Source organism: Ascaphus truei, chromosome 1, assembly GCF_040206685.1.
Source record: "Ascaphus truei isolate aAscTru1 chromosome 1, aAscTru1.hap1, whole genome shotgun sequence".
Classification (NCBI taxonomy): Eukaryota; Metazoa; Chordata; class Amphibia; order Anura; family Ascaphidae; genus Ascaphus; species Ascaphus truei.
In genome coordinates, this window is record NC_134483.1 from 180,991,890 (window position 1) to 181,015,596 (window position 23,707).

Below are 23,707 nucleotides of genomic sequence, written 5' to 3' on the forward strand. Positions count from 1 at the left end.
TGTCCCTTCAAAAAAACAAAAAAAAAACAAAAAAAAAATCTAAATAATCCAGTAAATTATTTTAAATTAATTAAATTCCTAACCCACAAAAATGTTACAGAATTGCCGAATCTCCAAGAGATGCATACAATTGCAGCATTCATTGGATGACCTCACAGCGTGTGCTTGAAAACGTAGTGCTTGCGGATCAGTCAATGATATTGGAATGCAACAGCTTAGTGGTTTATATACAGGCATATTGAAAACAGTGGATGAGGTCATTTTTATTTTCATGCTCATTGAACCGAAACCTGGCCGTTTCATGAAGTAAACTGCATACACAAAATGAAATGGGACCTTAAAAAGAACACTAGCTTTCTTGTTTTAGACGTTTGCAGACACCTACTACCATATACAACACGTTACTGCGTGCGCTCCAAAAGGTAGCTTAAACCATTTGACATCTCCAATATGGACAGAATGAGAGAGACAATGGCTAGTTTAGACTTCATGTTTGTTGTTTAAAGTCAGAAAAACAAAAATGTTCCACTGCTGGCTTGGCTACTAGTCATAAAAAAAAAAAACACCTTAAACTTCAATTATATTGATAAAAACTGAGTGCACAGCTGGTCAATTACTTCATACACAGGTGACTAATTTCTGTTACAACATAGCAATGTAAAAGGGATTAAAAAAAAACAAAACAAAAACAGCATTGTGTACAAGCTGAACACAAAACCCCCAACTTTAAACAGACATTTCAGAGAGGGAAAAAAAAAATGTCCTTGAACTAGGACCAAAAATCAAATGAAAAACCAAGTTAACAGATAAGTTGAACTACTCATTTGTTGCTCAAAAGATTCAGTTCTCCCATTTATGAACCATATAAAAACAAACTGATTTTTTCAATTATGTAAGATAAGTGACTTGAGCGAGGAAAAAAAACAAACAAATAAAAGAGAAGGGGGGGGGGAGAGAAATCACCAATATAAGCAGATATATTCATTCAGCTCTACTAATTCTGTACAATTCACTTGGAGTTGGGGGATTCTCCGCTGTTACTGGATTCGTATCGCTGCTGGTTACTATTAAGAAACGCACCCAGAGATCCAGATCTTGGTTTGAACTCCAGGAGCAACGAAAGGGGGAAGAAAAGCATTCCAGGTTTTTTCGCTGTGGCTGTTCTAAACAAAATATTTTGGAATCCACTTAAGCCTGAAAAAGAAATTCATATTTTGTTCCGGATATATAAAAAACATTAAAAACAAATTCAAGGTTGTTGAATCAAAGCAAAACGATAGCAGAAATAGGACCTCTACACAGACATGCAGTTACATTGTGGAGGTTTATCAGTTTCAATCCCCTTTCCAGGTTGTCAATTGGACAGAGACAGACAATTTTCCATAATGTAAATATTTTGTATGCTTTATTACACAGCTATTTATGTGGCACACGTCTATTGTCTTCATACTGTTTGGAATAAGTAGTTAACGGCATAGCAGCAAAAGTTCTGCACTTTAATCTTGCTAGTGTGGCCTCTATTGAAGAGAGTAACAATCTAATATGTAGGATTCTCAAATGTGTACAGTATATCATTTCAAAAGCACAAGTTGTCTGTTCTTTAAGGCTTTACACGGGTTAAAATATTGAACTGGTACTCGGATCTCAAATCAAATTAGTATCCAAGTTATGACAGCTGTCTTTCCCAGTGTAAGAAAACAATCATTTACTATATTTTTTTTAAACAGAATATTCTTTTTTCATTGTATTTTTTAGCAGTGTAATAGTTAGAAGGAAAGTGCCATGTTTAGTGTTTTTGCACATTGCATCTCCCACCCTTGAAACACCTTAGTTCAAATACCAGCCACACTGAAAACAAAACAAAAAATTGTACAGTGATGAAATTAGCCAGTTGTTGCACTTGTTATTTAGGAAGGACAGAATTGAGAAGCATATATTTTATGGCAGTAACTATTGCTTTTTCCAATCTAAATGGGCGAATATCAAATTTGTAAGGCATTTCAGATTCTGGAAGGCGGCACTGAAAATTCATAAATAGTTATGGAGAGAACAAAAAACACAAAAGGCATAGTTTAAGTTACATGTTAGCCAAGAATGTAAGTAGAGAAAGTATGCACTTCTAATTATACTTGCCCAATTTGCTTTTGCAGACAATCAAAAAATTCTTACCCAACCTTGACCAAACAGTGCGGAGATCTGTACTGAAACCTCAAACTACAGATTTGCCTTCTGGCCATTAGAAAATTAAACTGTCACGATTAAAAATGTTTTCAATTTTGTGACATGGTCATTCACATAATAACAGTTGCATGACAGACCATTCAGCTTCAGCTGTATGTTTGTAGTCCTAATCGTCTGCTTGTGACAAATCTGTAGATATAAAAATATATATATATATGAACACGCCATTCGTGTGCTGCCAATATAATTTCTGAAAACATTACCGCCACCAGTATGCCTTAAATTACAGTAATCCCATTTAGATTTGAAGTTTTAATTGAGAAACACACAAAGCACTTCTTTTCATTAAAATTAGTTTTATTGTGAGAATAGAAAAAGACGTTTTATTTTAAAACAAGCTGCCACAAGTGCAAAAAGTGAACTAATTTCAGTACTGCTCACTGTACACTTCCTCTTGTGGCATCAAATCTGCAGCGATAGTGTCTGAACCAAAGAGCCACAGTTAACCTATAAGAGGGAAAAAAAATAAATGTAAAAAAATTGTTAGATTCCAACAAAATATATTAGAATGAACTAAAGGGCTTACTAAAATTACACACCTGTTTAACTTGGGAGTATTTAAGAGTGGGAATGCAAACATAGGTTTTGCCCGTGCACATGAATTACGAGACACTGTTGCAATACCCAAATTGGAACATTCTGCAAACTAGGGGGATTATGATTAAATACATTTAGGCAATTATAAAAACAAAAACAGTAGTTCACTACATTTATTTTAAAAATCATAAAATGATTTACAAAAAAAAAAAATATTCTGCACACTGCTCATAGTGGATACTTGTGTCAACTCAGAAAATACAGTGTTTGTGAAGCAGTGTTGACAAATTACACAAAAACATTACAGGTTACCATAGACCATTAACAAAAAAAATATATATTTAAAATAAAGTCCACTCATTCTGCATCCGTTTCCAAAATGCGCTGCTATTTCACATTTCCACCCCATGTAATTAAATGAACTAAATCATTACGTCATGAGCACCAAATATTTTTCTCTACACTTCAAATGTAGTACATCTATGAATCAGAGGAATGTTGTTTTTATTATTATTTTTTTTTTAAAACAGATGCGAAGATGAAAGGAAAAAAAAAGATGCAGGACTCCTTCATTCTTCACTAGTCTTAGAAAAACTTGCCAGAATACTGCTTCACACTATAAAAAAAGAAAATCTTACATTAGAACCCTTGAGCATGTGCCTCTCAATGTTTAGAAGTCAAAACCCATAAGAATAATCTTCAGAATACTGCTTCACACTATAAAAAAAAGAAAATCTTGCATTAGAACCTGTAAGCGCATGTGCCTTTCAAAAGTTTAGAAGTCAAAACCCATAAAGAATTACAGTCATGTACTAGCATAATCAAATAAAAATAAATAAAAAATAAAGCCAATTCTACGATTAGTGACATTTTATCAATGCAAACATTAAAAGAACATGCTTCACAATGTTAAATAGGCAGATTTGAAAAATATGTCTAAAACGGTTAACATGAAGCAGGAAGATGTGAAACGCTGCGTTATGGCACCAATTGAAAACCCATGTCAACTTGTGCTGTAGAGACATGGTCTGTGCCATATGGCAGACTGTGATTTGTTGTCATTGTTGTTATCTAAAAACAACAAAATCACTAGTCTTCCACACAGAACTAAACCAACATCCACGGATTTCTTCTAGATTTTTTTTTAGTTTTTTTTACAATTCTACAGGTTCATTACGTTTAGAAATACTTTTGCAGCTGTTTCACCACAGAAAAGGCAGAGTTGTTAATGTCTTCAAGCAGAATTAGTTTTAAGTATCTTCATTTTAGTAAGAAACACAAAAGAGGAGGAAAAACCAGAGAACATCTATAAAGGAAATTGGGTTAGGGCAGAAGAAGCCACAAAAGAACTAACCAAAGAAACCTGATGACAAACCGCTATAGAGTTCAGAACATGAGCGCCCAAGCCCAGACTTTTGTTAAAAAGGTACCTGTTCTGAAGCAAATATTGTGCATTCTGTATCTGGTCTTGGGTGCCTATGATCGTAATGATCCGATCGTCTGATCCCTCCAAAGGCTCGTCAATTTTGATAGATGCACCAGATTCATGGCGGATTTGTTTAATCCTTTGCCCTCCCTTTCCAATAATTGACCCTGCCAACTGGAGAACACAAATTCCAAATTGAAAACACCGGACGGAGGAAGAAAGAAATCCAAGACTAATGCACGATACGCAACCTGAAATATTCGTATGGTCATTGCACTTGAATAACATTTTGAGCAACTTATTTTGGGCAGATGGTCCCCTTTGATATTGAAGAGTTTAAGGCTCAGTCTAAAGAAAATAGCAAGCCAAAATTGTGAAAACTGTAGATTCTGCTTCAGCATATATTGTTTAAAATAGTTAAAGTACAAAATTCCCCATCAACTTACATCTTTTGGAATGGTTACTTGTGTTGTTATGACAGGGCCGCCAAGATCACCATAAGATCCTCGACCTTGGAAAAACAAAAGTTAAGCTATGCAATAAAGTAGTCCATTGGAAACCCCAAACAGCTCATCCACATGATCAACAAAACTCCTCCAACCCCCACTACCAAATAAATACATATAGATATACACATACATATACACATACATACAGATAGAGAGAGAAACCCCCAACACATACCATATCCGGAGCCACCCTGCAGAAGATTCGGAAGACAAGCAAATAAATGGAGGAGAAAAAAAGAGAGAAAAAAAAAAGTGTTACACAAAATAATACAGCATCATACACACTTATGCAGCGATTACAAATTCATTCACCAATGAAAATTCCAATTCCTTTTTTTCTAGAATGGTTCATGTAAATAAGACGCAGATGGCATTTCATTATACACTTTAACATTGTACTGAAGGTTGGAACACATCTTAAGTTTACAATTACATAAACAATTTCCAACTGAGATGGTAGTAAACAAACAGACCTGTGAAAAAAATAAGGTATTGCCAAATGTATTACAGTAACCAACGCAAACACTATTCAATGTAAACAGTGTATGTATATTTTTTTTTTATATAGTAGTGGAACACTCCCCAAATGGTGACTAAACTACTACAGCATCTTAGGAAAATGGAAATATTATTTAGCTATGTCACCCGCATTTGCTGTCAATGTTGGTGTCGATGTGAACCCACAATCAAAGCAGCTTCAATATATTCTGTTCCATTAAATCTTACCCTACACTAAAATGCAATGAGCAGTAACTGCAATTACAGTGGAATAAAATAAAAAACTCAAGAGTTGCTGTTTGGTCACTAAAACAGCAAAGCAGAATTTGGGCCCCCCTTGCAGATATGGGTTTAATGTAATACAAAAGAAAATGTGAAGCAGCAGACATTCTTCTCGTTTGCCAGACAACCATCAACATGTAATCAAGCTAAACAAATGTTGCCTAGCAATTGAGGCAGTTACAGCCAAAGAAATCTGCAAGTACACGTTAGCAGAAAGCCCCAAACCACACAAGTAAAATATGAAAAATCACCAAAGCCAAGAGTAAAAGTAGATGCAGGTGAGCAGGGGGCAATTTGAAAAGTGTTTTTTTTTTTTTTTTTAAATCAGATCCTAGGCAAGTGTAATATAAAAATGTGCACAAGCCCTCAAAATTAATCACTATTAAATCATTGACCGTTTCAAGAACTTAAAATTAGACTTGATGGATTTTAGGAGTTTCAATCTTAAACATTCAAACATGCCACTGCCTTCAACTCAGTCTCACAAGTGATCACCTCATTAGCAAGGTCATTTAAAATTAATAGGTCGATTAAAATAAAAAACCATTAGGACTCAGTGGAGTTCGGATGGGACCAATGTTCCTCTGCATTCATACAAGAGCGCATATCATCCCAATTAAAATATACAAACGCCACTTTTGGACATTGTGATTTTAATTCCACATGTCAGACAGTGACACGGGTGCAACACTGAAAAATAATTTTAAAAGTCGCTTATTACCATTCCATCATAATGATCTGGTCTTCCTCTCCTGTCACTGAAAGAAATAAAGTTGCAAGTTTGTACAAGTGTGCCAGCAACATTGACATGCAAAATACACCCGTACACATTTATCAACGTCGGCATTTCCACATAAGCGACCTCGGTGGATACGTAAAATAAATAAAAATCAGGCACACAAAACTCTTACCCTCCTCTTGGTGGTGGGGGTGGCGGGAGAGGAAGATTACGGGCTCTACTGCCACCTCTGCCGCCACGGCCGGGCGGAGGTGGGAGTGGACCTCGTCGTGGACTCATATCATCATAATCTCTTCTGGATTGTGGCATGGGACGACCACCAGGGCCTGGTGGCATTCGGTCAAAACCACCCCTGGCATGCATGGGGAAACCCATGGGCCGCCCTCGTCTGTCATCAAACATCATTGTGAAACCACCATAGTCGTAGGTTTCATCGTAGAAGTTGGGGTCATAGGGCTGTGCGCGCCCTTTGATAGGAGACTTAAGAAAAAACAAAAACAAAAAAAAAACCACATTTATACAACCAGAAAACATTGCAAGTATTCATCTGATGTACTGCAAGATAGCTCTGTTACCTCAGATACGAGATCAAGTATAATTTTGATGCATTCAACCACTCTGTCAGGTTTCCCCCCAATGAGCACAACACGATCAGTAGAATGGGGACAGCACTCCTGGAAGAGCTTAATTGTGGTCTGAGTGTTCTGTGAAATAGGATTCAGAGGTTGTGTCACGCACAGACAGACAAAAAAAAATTGCATCTCAACCAACTTAAAAAGGGCTCCAAACATGCTCACCTTAATTTATTTAAAAACAGAACGTTAAAATGCAGAACAATTACTTTGCGGTCTATTGAATCTGTACTATATCATCATTCTGCAAGAGCTTAACAAAAGCCATTATATATGAGGCCGAGATTTCCCTTTATCCCAATGCGTCAGGCGCTATTTCACATACCGACTGGATACAAAAATGTTATTTGGCCGAATCCTACAGCTAAACGTATTTGCCATGTACACTTGTAAAATCCTCAAATAGGCAAAAATGACGTAAATAACAAGCCAGCATTGAAGCACTCACTAGTTAGCAATATTAAATCACAACGTAAAACAACAATACCCATACCTCTCTGAGCTCCTTGATCTTTGCTCCTTTCACACCAATAATTCCCCCGGCCAGACTCTGATGAATCAATAGCCTTAACTCACAATCAAAATCATTGCCTTTGTAGTGTTGATACTGAATATAAAAATAATTTAAGACAAAAAGGTTAATGATGTCAATGAAAGATACAAATTAACAGTCAACACAATGCAATTGACTTTTCACGTGTAGTTTGTGCAACTGAAAACCATGCTTTACGTGTGGATATAATTAGGTGTTAATGACCATCAGACATGGGTGGGGAAAAACAAAAAAGGCATAAAAAGACACTTACCTCCTCTAAAGTGGGAATGATTTTCTTTAATATTTCTCCAATTGTTTCTATATCTGCACTGATGCTTAATATGCTGGATACCAAACATAACAGAGCAGAAAAAGAAGAGATCTCAGTTAGTGATGCATTCCACCCACAGATTTATTTAAACGATACTGCTCCTTTATATTCAAATAGTTTCCCCATTTAAAATTGACACATGCATACTTGTGTTGGTTCTATTTTTTTTATATATATATATATTTTTTTTTTGACAGGGTAGTAAACGTTTAGATGTCAGGGGGGGAGGGGAAGGGGGGCGGCGCTTCTGGAAGGGTTCAGATTAAGCGGACGAGAAAGTGGCACAGAACTGGAAACAGAAGTGAATGATCACATTCCCCGTCACCACTAATTCAGGACACCCTCACTACCAGAATGACATAACTGGCACACCTTTAGGGAAGAAGCTGGAAAATGCAAGTGGTGGACATTATGTATGGATGAAACCACCTCAAAATTGAAAAACTAATGGGCTCTGAAGAGGGGGGGAAAAAAAACAACAAAAAACAAAACAGCAACATAAATGTGAAGTGAATTAGAGTAAGCGCTTCATTGGGTTAAAAACAAAATATGAAAAAGGCAATGTTGAAGGAGTCAGGTGGGCCACGAAGACAAAGAGAAACCACTTGATGTACAATGTTGTAAATATGCAACGCTGGAAGCCGTATTCCTTCCCTCATTTATAATTAGAGGGTCTGGGGATTATAACGCATGTAAAAGATCAGTGAGGGGAGAAGAGAGGAAAAAACTCAATGGGGAAAATAAGACAGAAAAACAAAACACTATATGTAGGGGGAAACTAATCATATTAAAAGGCAGGTAATAATACATTTCTCTTTCTAATCAGGCAGTGAGGCATAAACTGTTGGGACATACCGCTCGGGGCCACTGCTGTCTGGGACTGAAACACTGGCATTGTACTGCATTGGTCATTGGCGTTCGTGGATGTTGGCATTGGGCATGGGCATTCAATCAGAAGTTGTCAGGAAAGGTACCCGTTGGGCAACGAGCACATTTTTGGGCATAGCCAACCAGGGTTTTCACATGGGCGTTCAGGGGTAGATGGGCCGTCATGGTGGGCAACGCAGGGGGAAGACGATCCAGTACATGGGCAACGGAGATATGTGGCCAAAAAAACAAGGAGAGGGAAAAGGGGGGGAAAAGCAATACATTTTAATTTAATACAAAACTAAACTCATTGCTCTCAATTAAACAGTATTATGTCATACTGTACTAATACAATAATGTCTGTCACTGCGCTACTTTGACTGCAGTTTAAGGCTAGTGGACTTTTTATTATTTTATAGCTGCATTATGTCACATTATGCAACTGTAGTAGGCTGGCTCATGTGTGTAGACACATCCCCTCACAGCAATTGAATAGATTTAGAACGAAAAGTACAAAAGAGGAAATTGGCAAACCATCCAGATATTAAAAATGCTCTGGACCTCAAAATTAACACACAATTTTTTTTTTAAATGAAAAACAGGGGGTTTCTGTTGCATTTCCTATTTAACATGACAGTTTAATCCACGAAAGATCTACTTATTTATGCAACTGGACATTTGAACAACAGATTTTCTCTGTGATAAAACAGCCGGTATCAAATTGTGCTGAGGCATATTAAGGAATACATATATTTCAGGAAGGGTTAGGAATACAAACTTTTGCAGTATGCATCATGTTGAAAGACTGTTCACGTGTCTAATCGCAAGAGTCAACCCACTGAGACATTAAAATGTTTATCCTAAAATTGGTTTACAAATAAATGAATGCTAGTTGTGCAATCCATTTACTGGAGTACATTATCAACGATTTGACATTTATCTACACTGTGGCCAACACTATCAGGTCAACATTTATCAGTTTTGAACCCAGAGTATGCGGCAACTGAGGACGATAAAACCTTTTAGTGACATTTCTATCGCTGGGACAGTGTCTTGTTGATACTTTAATATATCCTTCCCCCTCCCTCCCCCCAGAGTGCAGATGAATTGCAAGGAGCATAAGCTTTGGAAGAATGCAAGACACCAGAAGTACATCACAAAATCAGCAAGGGAACACTCACGTCTGTCCGAAGCGCCTTAATATTTTTTCCACCTTTACCAATCACTGCTCCAGCATTCTGAAACAGGGAAAAGTGTAATTTCAGGCATATTGTATAGGTCAAGATAGCAACAAATTAACAGTTCATTACAAACGGTTTAGTAAAAGGTAAGTTGCACTGCTTATCAATATACTTCAGGCACACCACCAATAAATAAATATAAAAAAATTTTTTAAAGCACAGGCAGACTTTTTTTTCCAAATGGTGGGTGAACACTGGAAAAGATGCTTGACTAGTGTAGCTGGAATCCCAGGCAAAACATTCTTTAAACGTCAATACGAGACAGGGTCCTGTTGTACTCAAATGATAAAAGTACTTTAAATGTCAATTGGACTTGTATCACATTTCAGAAGTTATTCTGGGGAGCAAAAAAATCAATAACTAAATTGTGTTGGTACTGCAAAAGAAAAAAAATACCACACAAACATTTGCATGCAAAGCCTTACATTCACATGAGGGTACAACAATCGCAACATACAATCTTAGTGAATATAAAAAGGAGTCTGGAACTAGAAACATACTTTGCTCTGCAGTAGGATACGTAGCTCAACCATCTCATCTGTGTTTCTAGATCTCTTGAAAGCCTGCTCCTCTTCCATGTCTTCTGCTGGACGCTTACCTGAAGAATGATCACATTTTACCAATGAGCATTAGGTTAATTGCATACACAAGCTAACATGCGGGAGAAATCACCTGTTACATGATGTACGTTAATATGTATATGCAAACAAAAACAGTAACAAGGAAATAAGTGATGACACAAACAAGGCAGACGAATATGAATACACACCATGGTAATGTATCAGGTGTAGAAATATTCACGTCTACCAAAAGCAATATATAACTTACCGTTCGTTTCTGTGTTGGTGAATTCAGCCTCTTCCTGCTCTGTCTCCATCTTCCTTTAATACGCCTTTAAATTGGTAGCTGCAACCTGTCAATAACCAAACATGAACAGAGATAAAGCTTAGGATGCAAGTGATCAGTGCCATTTTCCTGCACTGAGAGCACCCAATAAAAACAACTGAAGCGCACATCAGATTTATAACAAAAAAATACCTGGGCGGGGCCAAAAATCGACGACATCACAATGTCCAAGCAGCCAATGAAAATCTAGCTTTATTCCTGGTCATTAGCAATTCTCATTTTCAACATACAGCTAAGGAGCAGAGATATATAGATATACTGTATATATATCCGCATTACCTCTTCTAGGTCAACAGGGAGAAGACATTACCTTGATTAACACTTTCGTGTGCATAAGGCACTACCTGTACTGGCCGTTTTTTTCTTTATATCTATATGCCATGACCTTGAAAGTAATTAAACGTATAATACATTTATTTTATATGTCTATCTATCTACACACACAAATCAAAGAGACTGAGCACATCCAAAACAAAAGGATACCCCCCGCAACACAAACCGATGATTCCCCAATGTATAATAAACACGAAAAAAAAACACAGCCCCCTCATCTCCCCAATACCAATCATTTTACCATCTTTCAAACAAGTGCACGTTTTAACCCTAATTAGAAAATACATTATTATTGGGAAGGAATGAGAATTTTCCATTCCACTTTTCCGCTGCAGGTTAAAAACAAACAAAGACCAAGTGCTCCCGACACCCATCGCGTTGCCATTACTGGGGGTCAAATTGGACCGCAAATAGCTGAAGCAACGGGACCCCAGGCACAAGCTAGTAAGCTTTTCTGGGCAGGGTCTCCCGTTGCACGTCTCCCTGCTGTTTGTCGAGTATGTACCTTGTAGTTCTGCTGGCGCTAAATAAATAAAATGATACCGCACGATGAGGGCCCGCTGCACCCCCTCCCCCTCCACTTGCAGCCGCGCGAGGCTGTGCCCCCGCCACCCGTTCCATTCCTTTGTCTCCCCGTGTTCCAGGCCACCGGGCGAGGGTAACCCCGCCCCCGCCAGCTTCCACCACCATCCATTTTGTGGCTGTGCGAGGAGGCTGATCAGACAGCATGGCGGCCGTGCCAGGCAACTACAATGGAGGCCCTCGCGTACAATAAAGGGAAGATGCAAACACATCTCAATGCACCGCGTTGGTTCGATAGCCCATGTTATCGGCATTAGCACTGGCCTTACAACACGATGCAGCCCAAACCCGACAATTGCGTTTACAAACCCGTAACCTTGTTCCACGCCAATCGCTTGCAATGGATTGCTCGACTACACCTCACATACCCTCCTCCCCCACCCACTACCTCCCGAGCGCTCCGCCACCCCCCCCCCCCCCATATCTGCATAGCGACAGGAAGCCATGACGCAAAGCTGCAAAGGGAGGGCTGCGCGCCAAAAAAAAGCAGCGGAGGCCTCGCCTCACACCCGCGGTTGCATGGGGAGCCTCACGGCCCTCCCCGCCCCAAATCTTTGTACCCAACCCTCCTCTACCCCCCTCCATCGTCGTGCATCTGCAGACTCAAGGGAAAGGCCGCCTGTGGCAACAGCAGGCCCACACCGGGGGGTCGGGGGGAAGCATCACGCACAAATAACTCGATTAAAAAGTAAAATATGAAAAGCCGAGGCCGCGGGAGCCGCCGTGGTGGTGGATGGCTGCGCACATTTGACGAGCCGCGTCACGGTTGGAGAGATGCGTGAAATGGTTTCTGCAGGGGGCATAGTACCGCGGATCACAGGCCTCATTGCGTCGGCACTGCACCCAATGGCGCACCAGCAGCTATTTCACAGCCGGCACAATGCATCGCGCGTTGGACTATTGTTAATACTTCGGATTCATGAAAACAAGTGGCCTGTAACGTCCCGGTAAGAGCGGGCCCGCGCCATGTCCTTACCTCACTCCTCCGCCGCTAACCCGAGCTCTCACACACACAGCGGGCGCAACACAAGAAGAAACCTCCCCGCCGCACACAACCTACGCACTTATCTCCTCGCCCGCCCCACCGCTGGGCCGGGGCACTCTGATTCGCTGGGTGCCGCTCGGAGCGGCGCGATTGGCCGAGCGAGACGCCAATCCAGAGATAACCCCGCCCATTTCTTTCACTGTCGTCTTGGCAACCCCTGCTCCCGCCCAGCCATGCGCTATTTTACAGTACAGTTATATACCACATCAAGCTCGGTTGAGAGCACAGCCACAAGTACAACGGCAACGAATAATGATCACATAGCTTTAATAGGGCGCGGGTACACTGCGGGAAGGGTGTGAATAGACGTTTAGAGGCAGCAAATTCGCGGCAAATGAACGAAACTGTCATTTTGTCGCGGCTGTGTACACCGTGTATAATATATCCGCGTATCTATATCCCGCCTGTAAACCCCGCAGAACTCGTTGCCAGGACAATAGAAACGGGAAAGGGGCGCCACGTCTCGCGAGGCCCAGCTGCATTCTGATCCTGTGGTCGAAAATCGGCGAGCGCTGATTGGCTGGCGCTTGCTCGGGTTGCCGCGGTTTAAAACTGGCGGTGCAGGAGGCGGAGGAGCGCTAACGGCATCGGAACCCTGAGCCGGTACACGCGGGACGTGGGCGGGGATAGAACCCTCTTACAATCAGATTGTATAACAATGCTGGGGTGCAAGGAGCGCTCTCCCACGTACACGCACCATGGGAGGGAGGGAGCGGGTACATTATCTGGTCTTGCATTCTGTTTTGCAAATCGCGCGGGGTTTAATGTTGTCCATTATTTTTGTAGGTGAGTCAGTATAATCCGCAACAATTCATGAGCAGCAACGCCAGGAATAAACATATTCATATTGACACACACACACCATCAAATATACGGGTAGATATATAATCCCTCCATAGAGATATACACTACCATCTTTTAGGGTTATGGATATATTTGCACCCCTCCACAGATATATTCCACTGTGCTGGTCCTATCTCTGATACATTTACCAGAACATCCTCCTGTCTAAATTCTTACCACAGATGGTAAACTTTGGGGCAGGGACTCCCTTTCCTATTTTATGTAGGAAGCGCTTATTTCCATTGTTATGATATGTCGCGTGTATTGTAAAGCGCTGTTTATCTGAATGGCGCTATGTAAATAAGAATATACATACATGGATCAGTAAAATTAAAGATGGCCACTGTGGCGTCGTTGCTTCCTATCGGCCTGTGGTAGCAAGGACTGGGTTGGCTGCAATTGATTTCTCAACAGGGACCAGAAACGCTACATAAAGCACAGGTTATCTCTGGCGGTCTAAGGCTAAGGCCCCGCTCCCAGAGTCAGCGCGCCCGCACTGCAGACAGGCGGGGCGCTGACATACACAGACCGTGATATGCGGTCTGTAGGGAGCCGGAGCGGGAGGTTTGACAGGGAGGGGGGGGCGTGGCTTGAGCGGAGGGACCCGCTACTCTCCCTCCACGGACTCGGGCTGGAACTGCTGATGGTAAGTATTAAACACACACACGCAGGCACTCATACATACATATACACACACAGGCAGGCACTCACGCACTCATACACACACACAGGCAGGCACACACGCACTCAGGCACACACAGGCAGGCACTCACGCTTTCACTCCATACTCCTCCCCGCTCCCCGAAGCCTCTCCTCCTCCCGAAGCCTCCCCTCCCCATTGGCTCACAGCCACACCACGTGACGCGTCAACGCTAGACATCACCATTTTCTTGTGTCCCCTAGCGGCTGACGCGCCACAGCGTGTAGTGCTCTGTGCCGCCAGGGGGGACCGGGACCGGCTCAGCAGGATTCCCCTGCTGGTGGGGAACTCGCGACATGGCCGCCCGCGCCAACGAGCGCAGCGGGACCGAGGCCTAAGGCCTCGTTCAAGGTGCCGGCTTCGGAGGGAGGGCGTGCTTACGTGCAGGCGGCCGTCCGAAACAATGTATTGAAAGTGAATTGTGGTTGTCAGGGTAGCAGCTGCCCTGTCTCCGAAGTACGGAGTTGACGCTGGCTACAGTTTCAATAAACAACCCAAGTTGTTTTTTGAAGCTGCAGCAGCGTCGCTGGTACCTCGGCAGCCAATGAAATCATTCTTGAGTGATTTCAAGACAGCAACTTTGATACCTAACCTCAGGTCTGTAGCCCCGCCCCCTCCCCGCCTCCTCAACTCTTGAAAAAGTCTGCTGGGGATGATGTGCACACATTGCCCAGCAGACTGCCGCCCGCCAACTCCTGCCTCTGGCACCCTGAACGAGGCCTAAGACATTTTGGTCGCGGCCAAATGGTCTCCTTCACCGCAACCCCACCTGCGACCGCTGGCCACTTCGCTGCTACGGGTAAGTGCCTAAACCCCCTGACCTTAAATCGCTTCCACTAAAACTCCCTTAAATAACCCCCACTCCCCTAAACGGAAATAAAACTTACCTTGGAAGCGTGCAGCGGGGATTCCAGCGGCGGGTCCATCTGCTGCGAAGTGACCAGATCTCCCTTTCTGTTCTCCGGAGACTCTTCTGTAAAGGGAAAACAAAGGGAAGGGGGCGATTGCTGCTTTAAAACACTTTTTTAATGACCGATTTTAGTTTCCTTAAAATAACTCCCAAAGACTGGTAAAATAACATCTCCTCAGCCTATAGTCCTGATCCCGAATATGTTTTTAGTGGAACCAAAATGGAGCAAAGTTTGTTTCAAACAGCAGCCTTTAATAATGTCTTTATTTTTACACACAGCTGTCGTGTAACGCTATAATCCCAGTACAAAGTCACGGCTTTTATTTGTATACCTTATGTGAAGTAGACTTTCCTTCGACACTTAAACCGCAGCACTCAAAGCTCAGATTTCTGAGATTTTTTATTTTTGCCAGGACGTGGAAGGAAAAATAAAGATGGCCACGGGGTCACCTAAACCGGCAGTGTCAATGTCATCTCTCCATGTCGCCGCTTTTCTATTGGCTGCCAAGAATGAGGCTGACCCCCAAACCATATTTTATAGTGGACAAGAACTCTTGTAAGGGAATTTCAGCATGAAATATCTCCAGAGCTGGGGGATCCCGATACGCTGGCGTACCAAGGGTGACCCTTGTTTCAAATAAAGTAAACCACAAATGGCACCCCTTTTTCTACTTTAGGGTTGCATTGCTAACCTAGTATCTGATTTTCTTCAGGGTTGATGTGGATTTGTGCATTAACAGCTGAGCACTGCGTAACTATTGCATCATACGACTTGCGTGACGAAAGCACAGTTGTAAAGCATTGTGCTGCAAATCCGAGAGCATTCTCCGAAAAGGGATTGTGTATTTTGGAGATTGCAAGTCTGTTTAAAAAAAAAAAAAAAAAAACATCCTTTACACCAGGTGTGGCCAACTCTAGTCCTCAAGTGCCACCAACCGGTCAGGTTTTCAGGATATCCCTGCTTCAGCACAGGCAGCTCAATCAGCTGCTAAATTTATTCTGACTGAGCCACCTGTGCTGAAGCAGGGATAACTATCTCTTGGTGGCCCATGAGGACTGGAGTGGCCCACCATTGCTTCACACTAAACAAGCATTGCCTAGTAGTTTGAATTTATAGTAGATTTGAATCTATGACAATGGATGCTTTAAGAGAAGTGTTTCCATCTTATTATGCCGCTGTTTAATTTCTCGTTGTTTATTCCTCCATTTTTAGAAGTCTTTAAAAATTCTATAAAAATCAATTGAGCCATAGAACTGAGCCTGGTTGCCTTTTATCCACCAATCGCCTCCCGTATTCAGAATTCTTTATTTACTGCTGTACTGTGCTATTCCCCTGGCTCCTGAGATATTTTCCTTTTTTATGTGCCTGTAAAATCAAAGATGGCTGCCGGGGTCTTCCAATAGGAAGCTATATCATACTCTGACATTGATTAGGGGCGGTAAGGTTTGGGTGGCAGCCATATTGCTTTCCCTAAGGGACCAGGGAAATATCTGAGTTAATAGCCTAGCTCGGGGTGGGGGGTATTACTGCAGGATTTTTTCCTTGATTTATTTCCCTAATAAAAATGGTATGCGACTAATATGTCATAGTACCTGTAATTTGTTATAAAAGCAGCATCTCATTCCAAATCCCATGTGTTTTTAAATCAGTTGTGTAATATTGGATAATTACTGCATTGGTTCCCAATTGTTTTTTTTTATTTTAATTTTTAACGTATTGCGCTTTCTTGGGTTGTTATGTAAACTATTGAGGAAGCCACAACACTTCCTCTTTTGAAATAGGCGGCCATATTGTCTGTCCTGGGAAGCAGGATCTTTGCTGAATAATCAGCAGCTCGGTTAATTGCATGGCCATAAATGCGAGGAACTGCAGCATTTATTACAAAAAAGAAAATCGGGCAAGAGGAAATGCTCTTTTAAGCTTTTCTGACTTCTGCTTCTGTGTTTGAAAGGCCTTAAGAAAGTAAATGGTAAAAGTGCTGAAGTGTGTGCTTTCTAAATGGCACCTTTTTAGAGTATAATAGTGACTGAGGTGTGCTTAAGCTCAGCACCGTTAAGTAAAGCTGGCCCAATGTGTTAAATATTTGGATGTATTTACACAGTTAAAGGTCTAGTCCCTGGGGGCACCCCAAAAACATTTTGTGAATAATTTACAAATCTTATTGACTTTCTTTAAAGAAATGTAACCATGCATAGAGCAAATATGTTGCTGCTTTTTGTTTCTTTGGAAATAAAGCACAAAACCCGTTTTGTAAGAGCCTCAGAATGGGACATTCAAGATTTTTCTCCACTCTTATCCCACCCTGTCCCTGTTTAGAGCCGAGAAATGAGAGGCACAGGGAGGAACTAAAACCCCTCAAGTCTCATCTCACCATGAGTTTAAAACCTTATTTAAAGTCCTTCTAGGTGTCTGTCTTCTTTATTAAAATAAATCGCCCAGATTTAACTTTTCAAACCACTCATTGCTACAAGTCCACTTTGGTCCTGAGAAGAACTGCACCTTTAAATACCCTGCAGCAAAATCTTTAATAATCCGTGAATGTTTGTTCAGTTGCATTAATAGATGTGTAACACCGTGTGCTTGTAGTCTAACACTCTCTTTTGTTCTTTAGAGCAACAAGCCTAAAGTGAAACTGGGGCCTTTTTCTTTTAATGCAGAATATAAATACTCGGCTTTCAAAAGCCATTTGTGAGGTAAACCACACCAAACGCACCAATTAAAAAGTTAAATTCTTGCATGCAAATGAGCTACTAACAATGCACTTCCTGTGTGCATCACTCTCCCAGATACCAAGCAGGACAAAAAGAAAATCACAGTCATGATCGCTCCTTACACACATTTATTCTGTCTCTCTGCTTCGTGGTTCTTGTTTTTGTCAATTTCAATTTTTACGTCTTACAACTACATTTCATATGTAAACATACATGTCATTTCAACGTGTAGTTGCTCTGAAATTGCACACATAGTTTATTTTTTAAGTAAAAAAATGTGTTGCTTTTCATTTCTACTTTTTCACCTGTGCTAAACTAGAGTATATCTTTAACTGATAAGCCACTCTGCAATGCTTCACTGGCCCATCTTACTGCTAAGTTAGTGTTTTTCAACCAGGGTTCCTAGGAATGCTTGGGGTCTGCAGGCATCCCTAAAGGGTTCTCTGCAATTTCCAGGTCATTTGAAAATTGTATCAAATTTACAATGCATCTGATCTCGGACGCGCTTTTAGAGAGGGTTGGGGTTCCTTACAATGCATCTGATCTCGGACGCGCTATTAGAGAGGTTTGGGGTTCCTTACAATGCATCTGATCTCGGATGCGCTATTAGAGAGGGTTGGGGTTCCTTAGGCTGCGCTTATACAGACGGCAACGCGACCGATGACGCTGCCATTGCGATAGTTGTAATTTGTTGTTTGAAGACGTCGCTGGCTACAAGGCCAATGACGTAAGCAATGGGGAAGGCAGACGGGCGGAGAAGCTCTCTGATTGGCCTATAGCCAGTCACATGTGGAGACCGTCTCTTCAAAAATCAAATACCACTGACTACCAGATTTTTGGTAGCGCCGTCACGTCCACTATAAGTGCCGGCGACTGCGACAATGCATTTGTTTTGACACGACGTCGCCGGCACTATACGCGCAGCCTTACAATGCATCTGATCTCAGGCACTCTATTAGAGAGGGTCTGGGTTTCTTACAATGCATCTGATCTCAGGCACTCTATTAGAGAGGGTCTGGGTTTCTTACAATGTATCTGATCTCAGATGCGCTATTAGAGCGGGTTGGGGTTCCTTACAATGTATCTGATCTCAGATGCGCTATTAGAGAGGTTTGGGGTTCCGCAGAATTTCACAATCTAATTATAGGATTCCTTAACCAGAAAAGGTTGAAAATCACTGAGCTAAGGAATGAACAAGGATATTTATTTGTTTACTATCTCAAATGCTGACGTGAAATCTTTTATGTTTAAAAAAAAATGAGTTCTGTGGTATTAGATAATACAGTATTAAAAACTCGTAATGCCATTTTTAATATGATTTAAAGCATCCTTTGATTTCTAAAGCAGGTTTTAGTCCATCTCCCCAGCTGTGCAAGATCTTGGAAACACTTTCCTGTTTGTTATAAGTTGTTGCCAAATTTCCCAGCAGTTTAAGCTGCAAACAATAATGATAATGTTACCTTAGTAATATAAGGATACATTGTAGCTGCTGAGCTACAGTGACTGAATCAGCCATGATGTTGACACATATAATAGTCGAACCAAACAATTGCCAGCGTAGGTAAGAATGTAGAATTATACATTGAAAGAATGGGGGTAAGGGAGATAGTATTGCTGCTTTAACTTAAAGATACCACGCTATGTGGCATTCTGCTCATCTGTATGTCCCATGAAACATTCTGGAAAATGAGATGCCGTATTTAGGGTTTCATTTTGAATCACAAGAGGCGGCACATGTTGAAGCATATATACTTTAAATATGTTTGTTATTAAATGTCTTTCAAACTTTGTCCTATATCCAATATTCTGCGAAGCTGCATCCCCGCCATAGAGAACATTTGGGTCCCCTTCATTTGAATGGAGCAGGGACGCGGCTTCTCAACGTTTGTAATATTGGCCTTTTTTTTAAATTTTCTCCTGCAGAGTACGTGGGCACAGTATAATTGTTAGCATTTTGTTGGCTTAGAAAGGTATGAAGCACTAAAATTTTCTTCAGTGCTTGTGTTCGCAATCCACTTTTCCTTGTAAAAGAAACTGCAGTCATGTTTCACCGTTTCTTCCATTTTGAAAAATACAAACCGATCTCGGGCATCATTACACCAAAATTGTGCTAATCACACGGGCGTTTTTTATTTCCGCTGTGAGTGCATGTTGTCATTTGTTATGTAAGTTTGGATATGGTGTTAATACTGTTTATCTATGGACATGCTTCCTTGCCTTTGTTCTGTAAGATATTTCTGGAGTGCTAAAAGACAAACGTTGATTACTATATACAATTACACAGCACAAGACTGTTTAATGAATGTTTACTTAAACAACACAACCATGTCTTTGAAAGAGTATCCCTCCCCTGCTTTGAGTAAATGTCAGGTCTAAATCATCAGTATTTGAACCTTGCCACAAAAGTCACCGTCGCTACCTATAGCTTCACCTGTACAGGTATGATCCTATGTCCTCTTCCTTTTTCAGTGGTAGAAATGTGTTCATGTTGAAAATAAATGTGGAATCTCATTGCATAATTCCATGCTGTCTATTTGCAGCACGTTGCTTAGCGTGCAGGTCGGCTGATTTCAAGAAAATGTCAGAATAACAAAATTAGTGTCTGTATAAAAGCAGGCACACCCAATCTTTTTCAAAATATGCAATACTATTTAAGCAGAAAATCTTGTATGGTTTATAAAAAAAAAAAATCAGTTCTGTAGTATTTGATAATACTTCATTTAAATTTTTTTTGACTCTTAATGCCAGTTTTAATGAGTTTAAAAGCCTTTAATCCTTTTGGTTTCTGTAGCAGGTTTTAGCCCACCTCCCCAGCTGTGCAAGATTTTTGCAACGCTTGCCTGTTTGTGATAATATGTTGCCAGATTTCCTAGCAGTTTGAGCTGCAAATGATAACTAATGTTGCCTTAGTAATATAAGGATACATTGTAGCTGCTGAGTTACACTGACTGAAACAGCCATTCTATTAGGCACACAATCAGGATTTTTTTTACAGATTTATAACTGGAGCACGAAACGATTGCCAGCGTAGGTAAGAAGGTAGAAATATACATTGTGACACGATTTACATATGCAAATAAGAAAAATAAGGGGGAAGGAGGAGTGTAGTATTGCTGCTTTAGTAGAACTGCTCAACGTTTCTGCTCTTTACAGAGCCTTTCTCAAGTATTTAGAGGCTCCTATAGAGAGCCTCAACATTAATCAGTTCTATTAAATATTATAACTACACTATTGCATTTGGCACCCAGGCAGGATTTTTTTATTTAAGGCGAGTGCTGCTATATCCGTGTGTACATACAGTGTTTTGTAACTGGATCTCACTGTCCTATTCTGTTTATACCTAGGGGTTTTCAGTCATAATGAATGCATCTGGTATTGCTGTTCGAGTAAAAACTTGGCTTTCATCTACATGGCATGTTCGAGTTCCTGATCAGTGGTTAGAAGCTTGCGTTGGTTGGATCCAACAAGAAAACGATGGCATCTCTTTGCCTCAGGCCCAAATGAATAAACAGGTTTTTGAGCAATGGCTTCTTACAGATGTGAGGGACTTGGAATATTCAGTTTTACCTGCTGGCATTTTAGAGTCTCTAAAATTTGAATTGAATGGCTTTTATGCAATACAGATGGATTCACTGGTTGACGTTAGCCAGCCTGCTTATTCCCAGTTTCAGAAGTTAAGGGGAAAAGACAATTCAAATGAGCATGTTACGGCTACAACACAGGTATCTCAAAAGCCATGGGAAGCCAAACCAACCCGGATGCTCATGCTACAACTAACTGATGGAAAACAGCAGATTCAGGGTATGGAGTACCAGCCTCTCCCAGCCCTTCACGCCAATCTTTCTCCAGGTACCAAACTTTTGTTACAGGGTACCATTGCTTGTCGTCTTGGCGTCGTCCTTCTGAAACCTGAAAATGTCAAAGTTCTTGGAGGGGAAGTAGAAGCCCTTGTAGAGGAGTATACACAAGGCAGAGTCCTTTCAAGATTAATTGGAACAGAAGACATCCCTGTACCCCCCAGGCAAACTGTTCAAGTGCAGGATGCTGGAAGAGCCGTAGATGAAATAGGACAAGTCCTGGGCCCTTCAGATGAAGATCTGTTAGCAAGTCTCGATGAAAATGAAGAGTTTACAATTAACAATGGAACAATTCCTGAAAGTGGGTATTACAGTAGAAGTGAAAATTCAAGTCACAATTCAAGTATATCCTTAGACCGCCAGCAAACACAAGAGTCAAGGTTTAGGCAAGGTAGTTTTCCGATATCAAACCAAAATGTTGCAGGGAATGTGAATGACTTGTTGCAAGAGGAGTATGATTTGGACGATGATTTATTTTTAGAGATGGAAATACAGCAGGAATTAGAACAAATGTCTAGGGTCCAACTGGAGGCCACAAATAGACATCATGATTTACCTACAAGAACATTTACTGACATGACTATTGCGTCACCTGCTTCTTCTGCCAATGGCCCTGCTGAAGATGAAAATGTCTCAGATGACACTTTGGATAATCCTCCTTTCACTTACTTGTCCGCTGTATTGACCAGCAAAAGCAGAGCAATAAAATGTGTGAAACTTAAGTCATTTATTGTGACCCTGAATGGAAATCTCGCAAGTAGCAGTGGTACCTGGAATATAAAGGCCAAAATATCTGATGGGACAGACTACATGGATGTGGAGTTCAGTAATGATGTTCTCACCAAGCTGATAGGATTCTCAGTGCCTGAAATGAAACGGCTGAAAAAGGAACCTGGCCAGCAAAAGACACTTATGGCAGGCCTTCAGAAATGCCAGAGGGAACTGACCGATTTCTGTGGCATTATGACTATTTCTTATAACCCCACAACGTCTGAAGCTAGCGTACTGGCTCTGCAAGATGTCAATGAAGAAATCATACAGTCTTTACGTAGACGGTTAAATAGATAAGTGGATGAATGCTTCGGAATATTTTTTTTTTCTGTACTTGCTTTTGTTTCTTAGAAAGCAGTTATCTTAAATCCTGTACATTCTGCCTAATCTCCAGAAAGAAATGGAGACTCCATTTCAATGCATAATTGATGTTGTTGTGCCATGGTTTCTTTTCATTAGGATGCCTGCTAAACAGCTCTTTTATAGGGTGATGTTCCTGCATCGATCTTGAAGGAAGCCTTGGAGGATAAAGGAACTATAGTTAGAGAAAATAAACTGAGCAGAGAACGTCACTTTAAATGACCATTTTACTTAACAGATTATTACATTTTAGACTCCCAATTCATCACCATTTTCGCAATTCTTGAAGTGGCCAGATTATTTACTTCAATTGAGAGGTCACAAGACAAGACCACTAATTTCCGTTGTAAAGGGTTAGTCGCCAAATAGTAACTGGCTTAATCTGACTTGTTAAAACTGGTGGGGAAAAAAAAAATCTTTTTGTAGATGTTCTCCTTTGAAAATTCCACTTCGTTTATTGTAAAAGAGAGCTGCTGAAAGTACTTTAAAAAATATATATATTTTTACGCCTGTTTTATGTTCTGTCAATTAAAGTTACATTTATATTTGAAGTTTGTTTGAATATTTTGTAACCTCTTAGTCTTGTTTAATTTTTTTTATTCTGCTTATTCCCCTGGTTACTGGCATAGTGGCTGAAACAATAACCTTGATAGGTGATCCCTTGATTCACCTTTGCAGGCAGGGGAGACTGCTATCCCATACATTTTATATGCAAGCTATCTGAAACAAATGGGTAGGGATTAAAATAAATAAACAGGTGGAGTAATCTAAATGGAAAAGAGAACCCTTTTTTTTAAACAATATTTGGAAATGTAAAAAAGTACGTCAGTACTCTGCACTAACACGGCTA

The 23,707-nt window shown here is 40.7% G+C and overlaps 2 protein-coding genes across 8 annotated transcripts; one reads left to right on the forward strand and one right to left on the reverse strand.

Annotated features, from left to right (window-relative positions):
• Window positions 1-243: 243 nt before the first annotated feature.
• On the reverse strand, window positions 244-12,772 carry HNRNPK (heterogeneous nuclear ribonucleoprotein K). Of its 4 annotated transcripts, none has more exons than XM_075598930.1 (15): window positions 12,636-12,772; window positions 10,667-10,751; window positions 10,339-10,436; window positions 9,779-9,835; window positions 8,586-8,629; window positions 7,671-7,743; window positions 7,358-7,471; window positions 6,808-6,936; window positions 6,405-6,712; window positions 6,215-6,251; window positions 4,889-4,904; window positions 4,651-4,715; window positions 4,209-4,378; window positions 3,417-3,495; window positions 244-1,194 (listed from the first exon to the last, which is right to left on the reverse strand). In XM_075598930.1, exons 2-14 carry the CDS (start codon window positions 10,713-10,715, stop codon window positions 3,456-3,458), a joined length of 1,200 nt encoding a protein of 399 aa, XP_075455045.1. In that variant the 5' UTR covers window positions 10,716-10,751; window positions 12,636-12,772; the 3' UTR covers window positions 244-1,194; window positions 3,417-3,455. The 4 variants fall into 4 exon arrangements, with proteins under 4 accessions (XP_075455045.1, XP_075455040.1, XP_075455053.1 ...); XM_075598925.1 differs by lacking the exon at window positions 244-1,194 and adding an exon at window positions 2,518-2,688; XM_075598938.1 differs by lacking the exon at window positions 244-1,194 and adding an exon at window positions 2,518-2,688 and having other exon boundaries at window positions 12,724-12,746.
• Window positions 12,306-23,402, forward strand: RMI1 (RecQ mediated genome instability 1). 4 transcript variants are annotated; one of them, XM_075598909.1, is made up of 2 exons: window positions 12,306-13,307; window positions 21,214-23,402. In XM_075598909.1, the coding sequence occupies exon 2, from the start codon at window positions 21,229-21,231 to the stop codon at window positions 22,792-22,794; it is 1,566 nt and encodes a 521-aa protein (XP_075455024.1). In that variant the 5' UTR covers window positions 12,306-13,307; window positions 21,214-21,228; the 3' UTR covers window positions 22,795-23,402. The 4 variants fall into 4 exon arrangements, with proteins under 4 accessions (XP_075455024.1, XP_075455017.1, XP_075455031.1 ...); XM_075598902.1 differs by lacking the exon at window positions 12,306-13,307 and adding an exon at window positions 13,322-14,193; XM_075598916.1 differs by lacking the exon at window positions 12,306-13,307 and adding an exon at window positions 13,322-13,490.
• The last annotated feature ends 305 nt before the right edge of the window (window positions 23,403-23,707 follow it).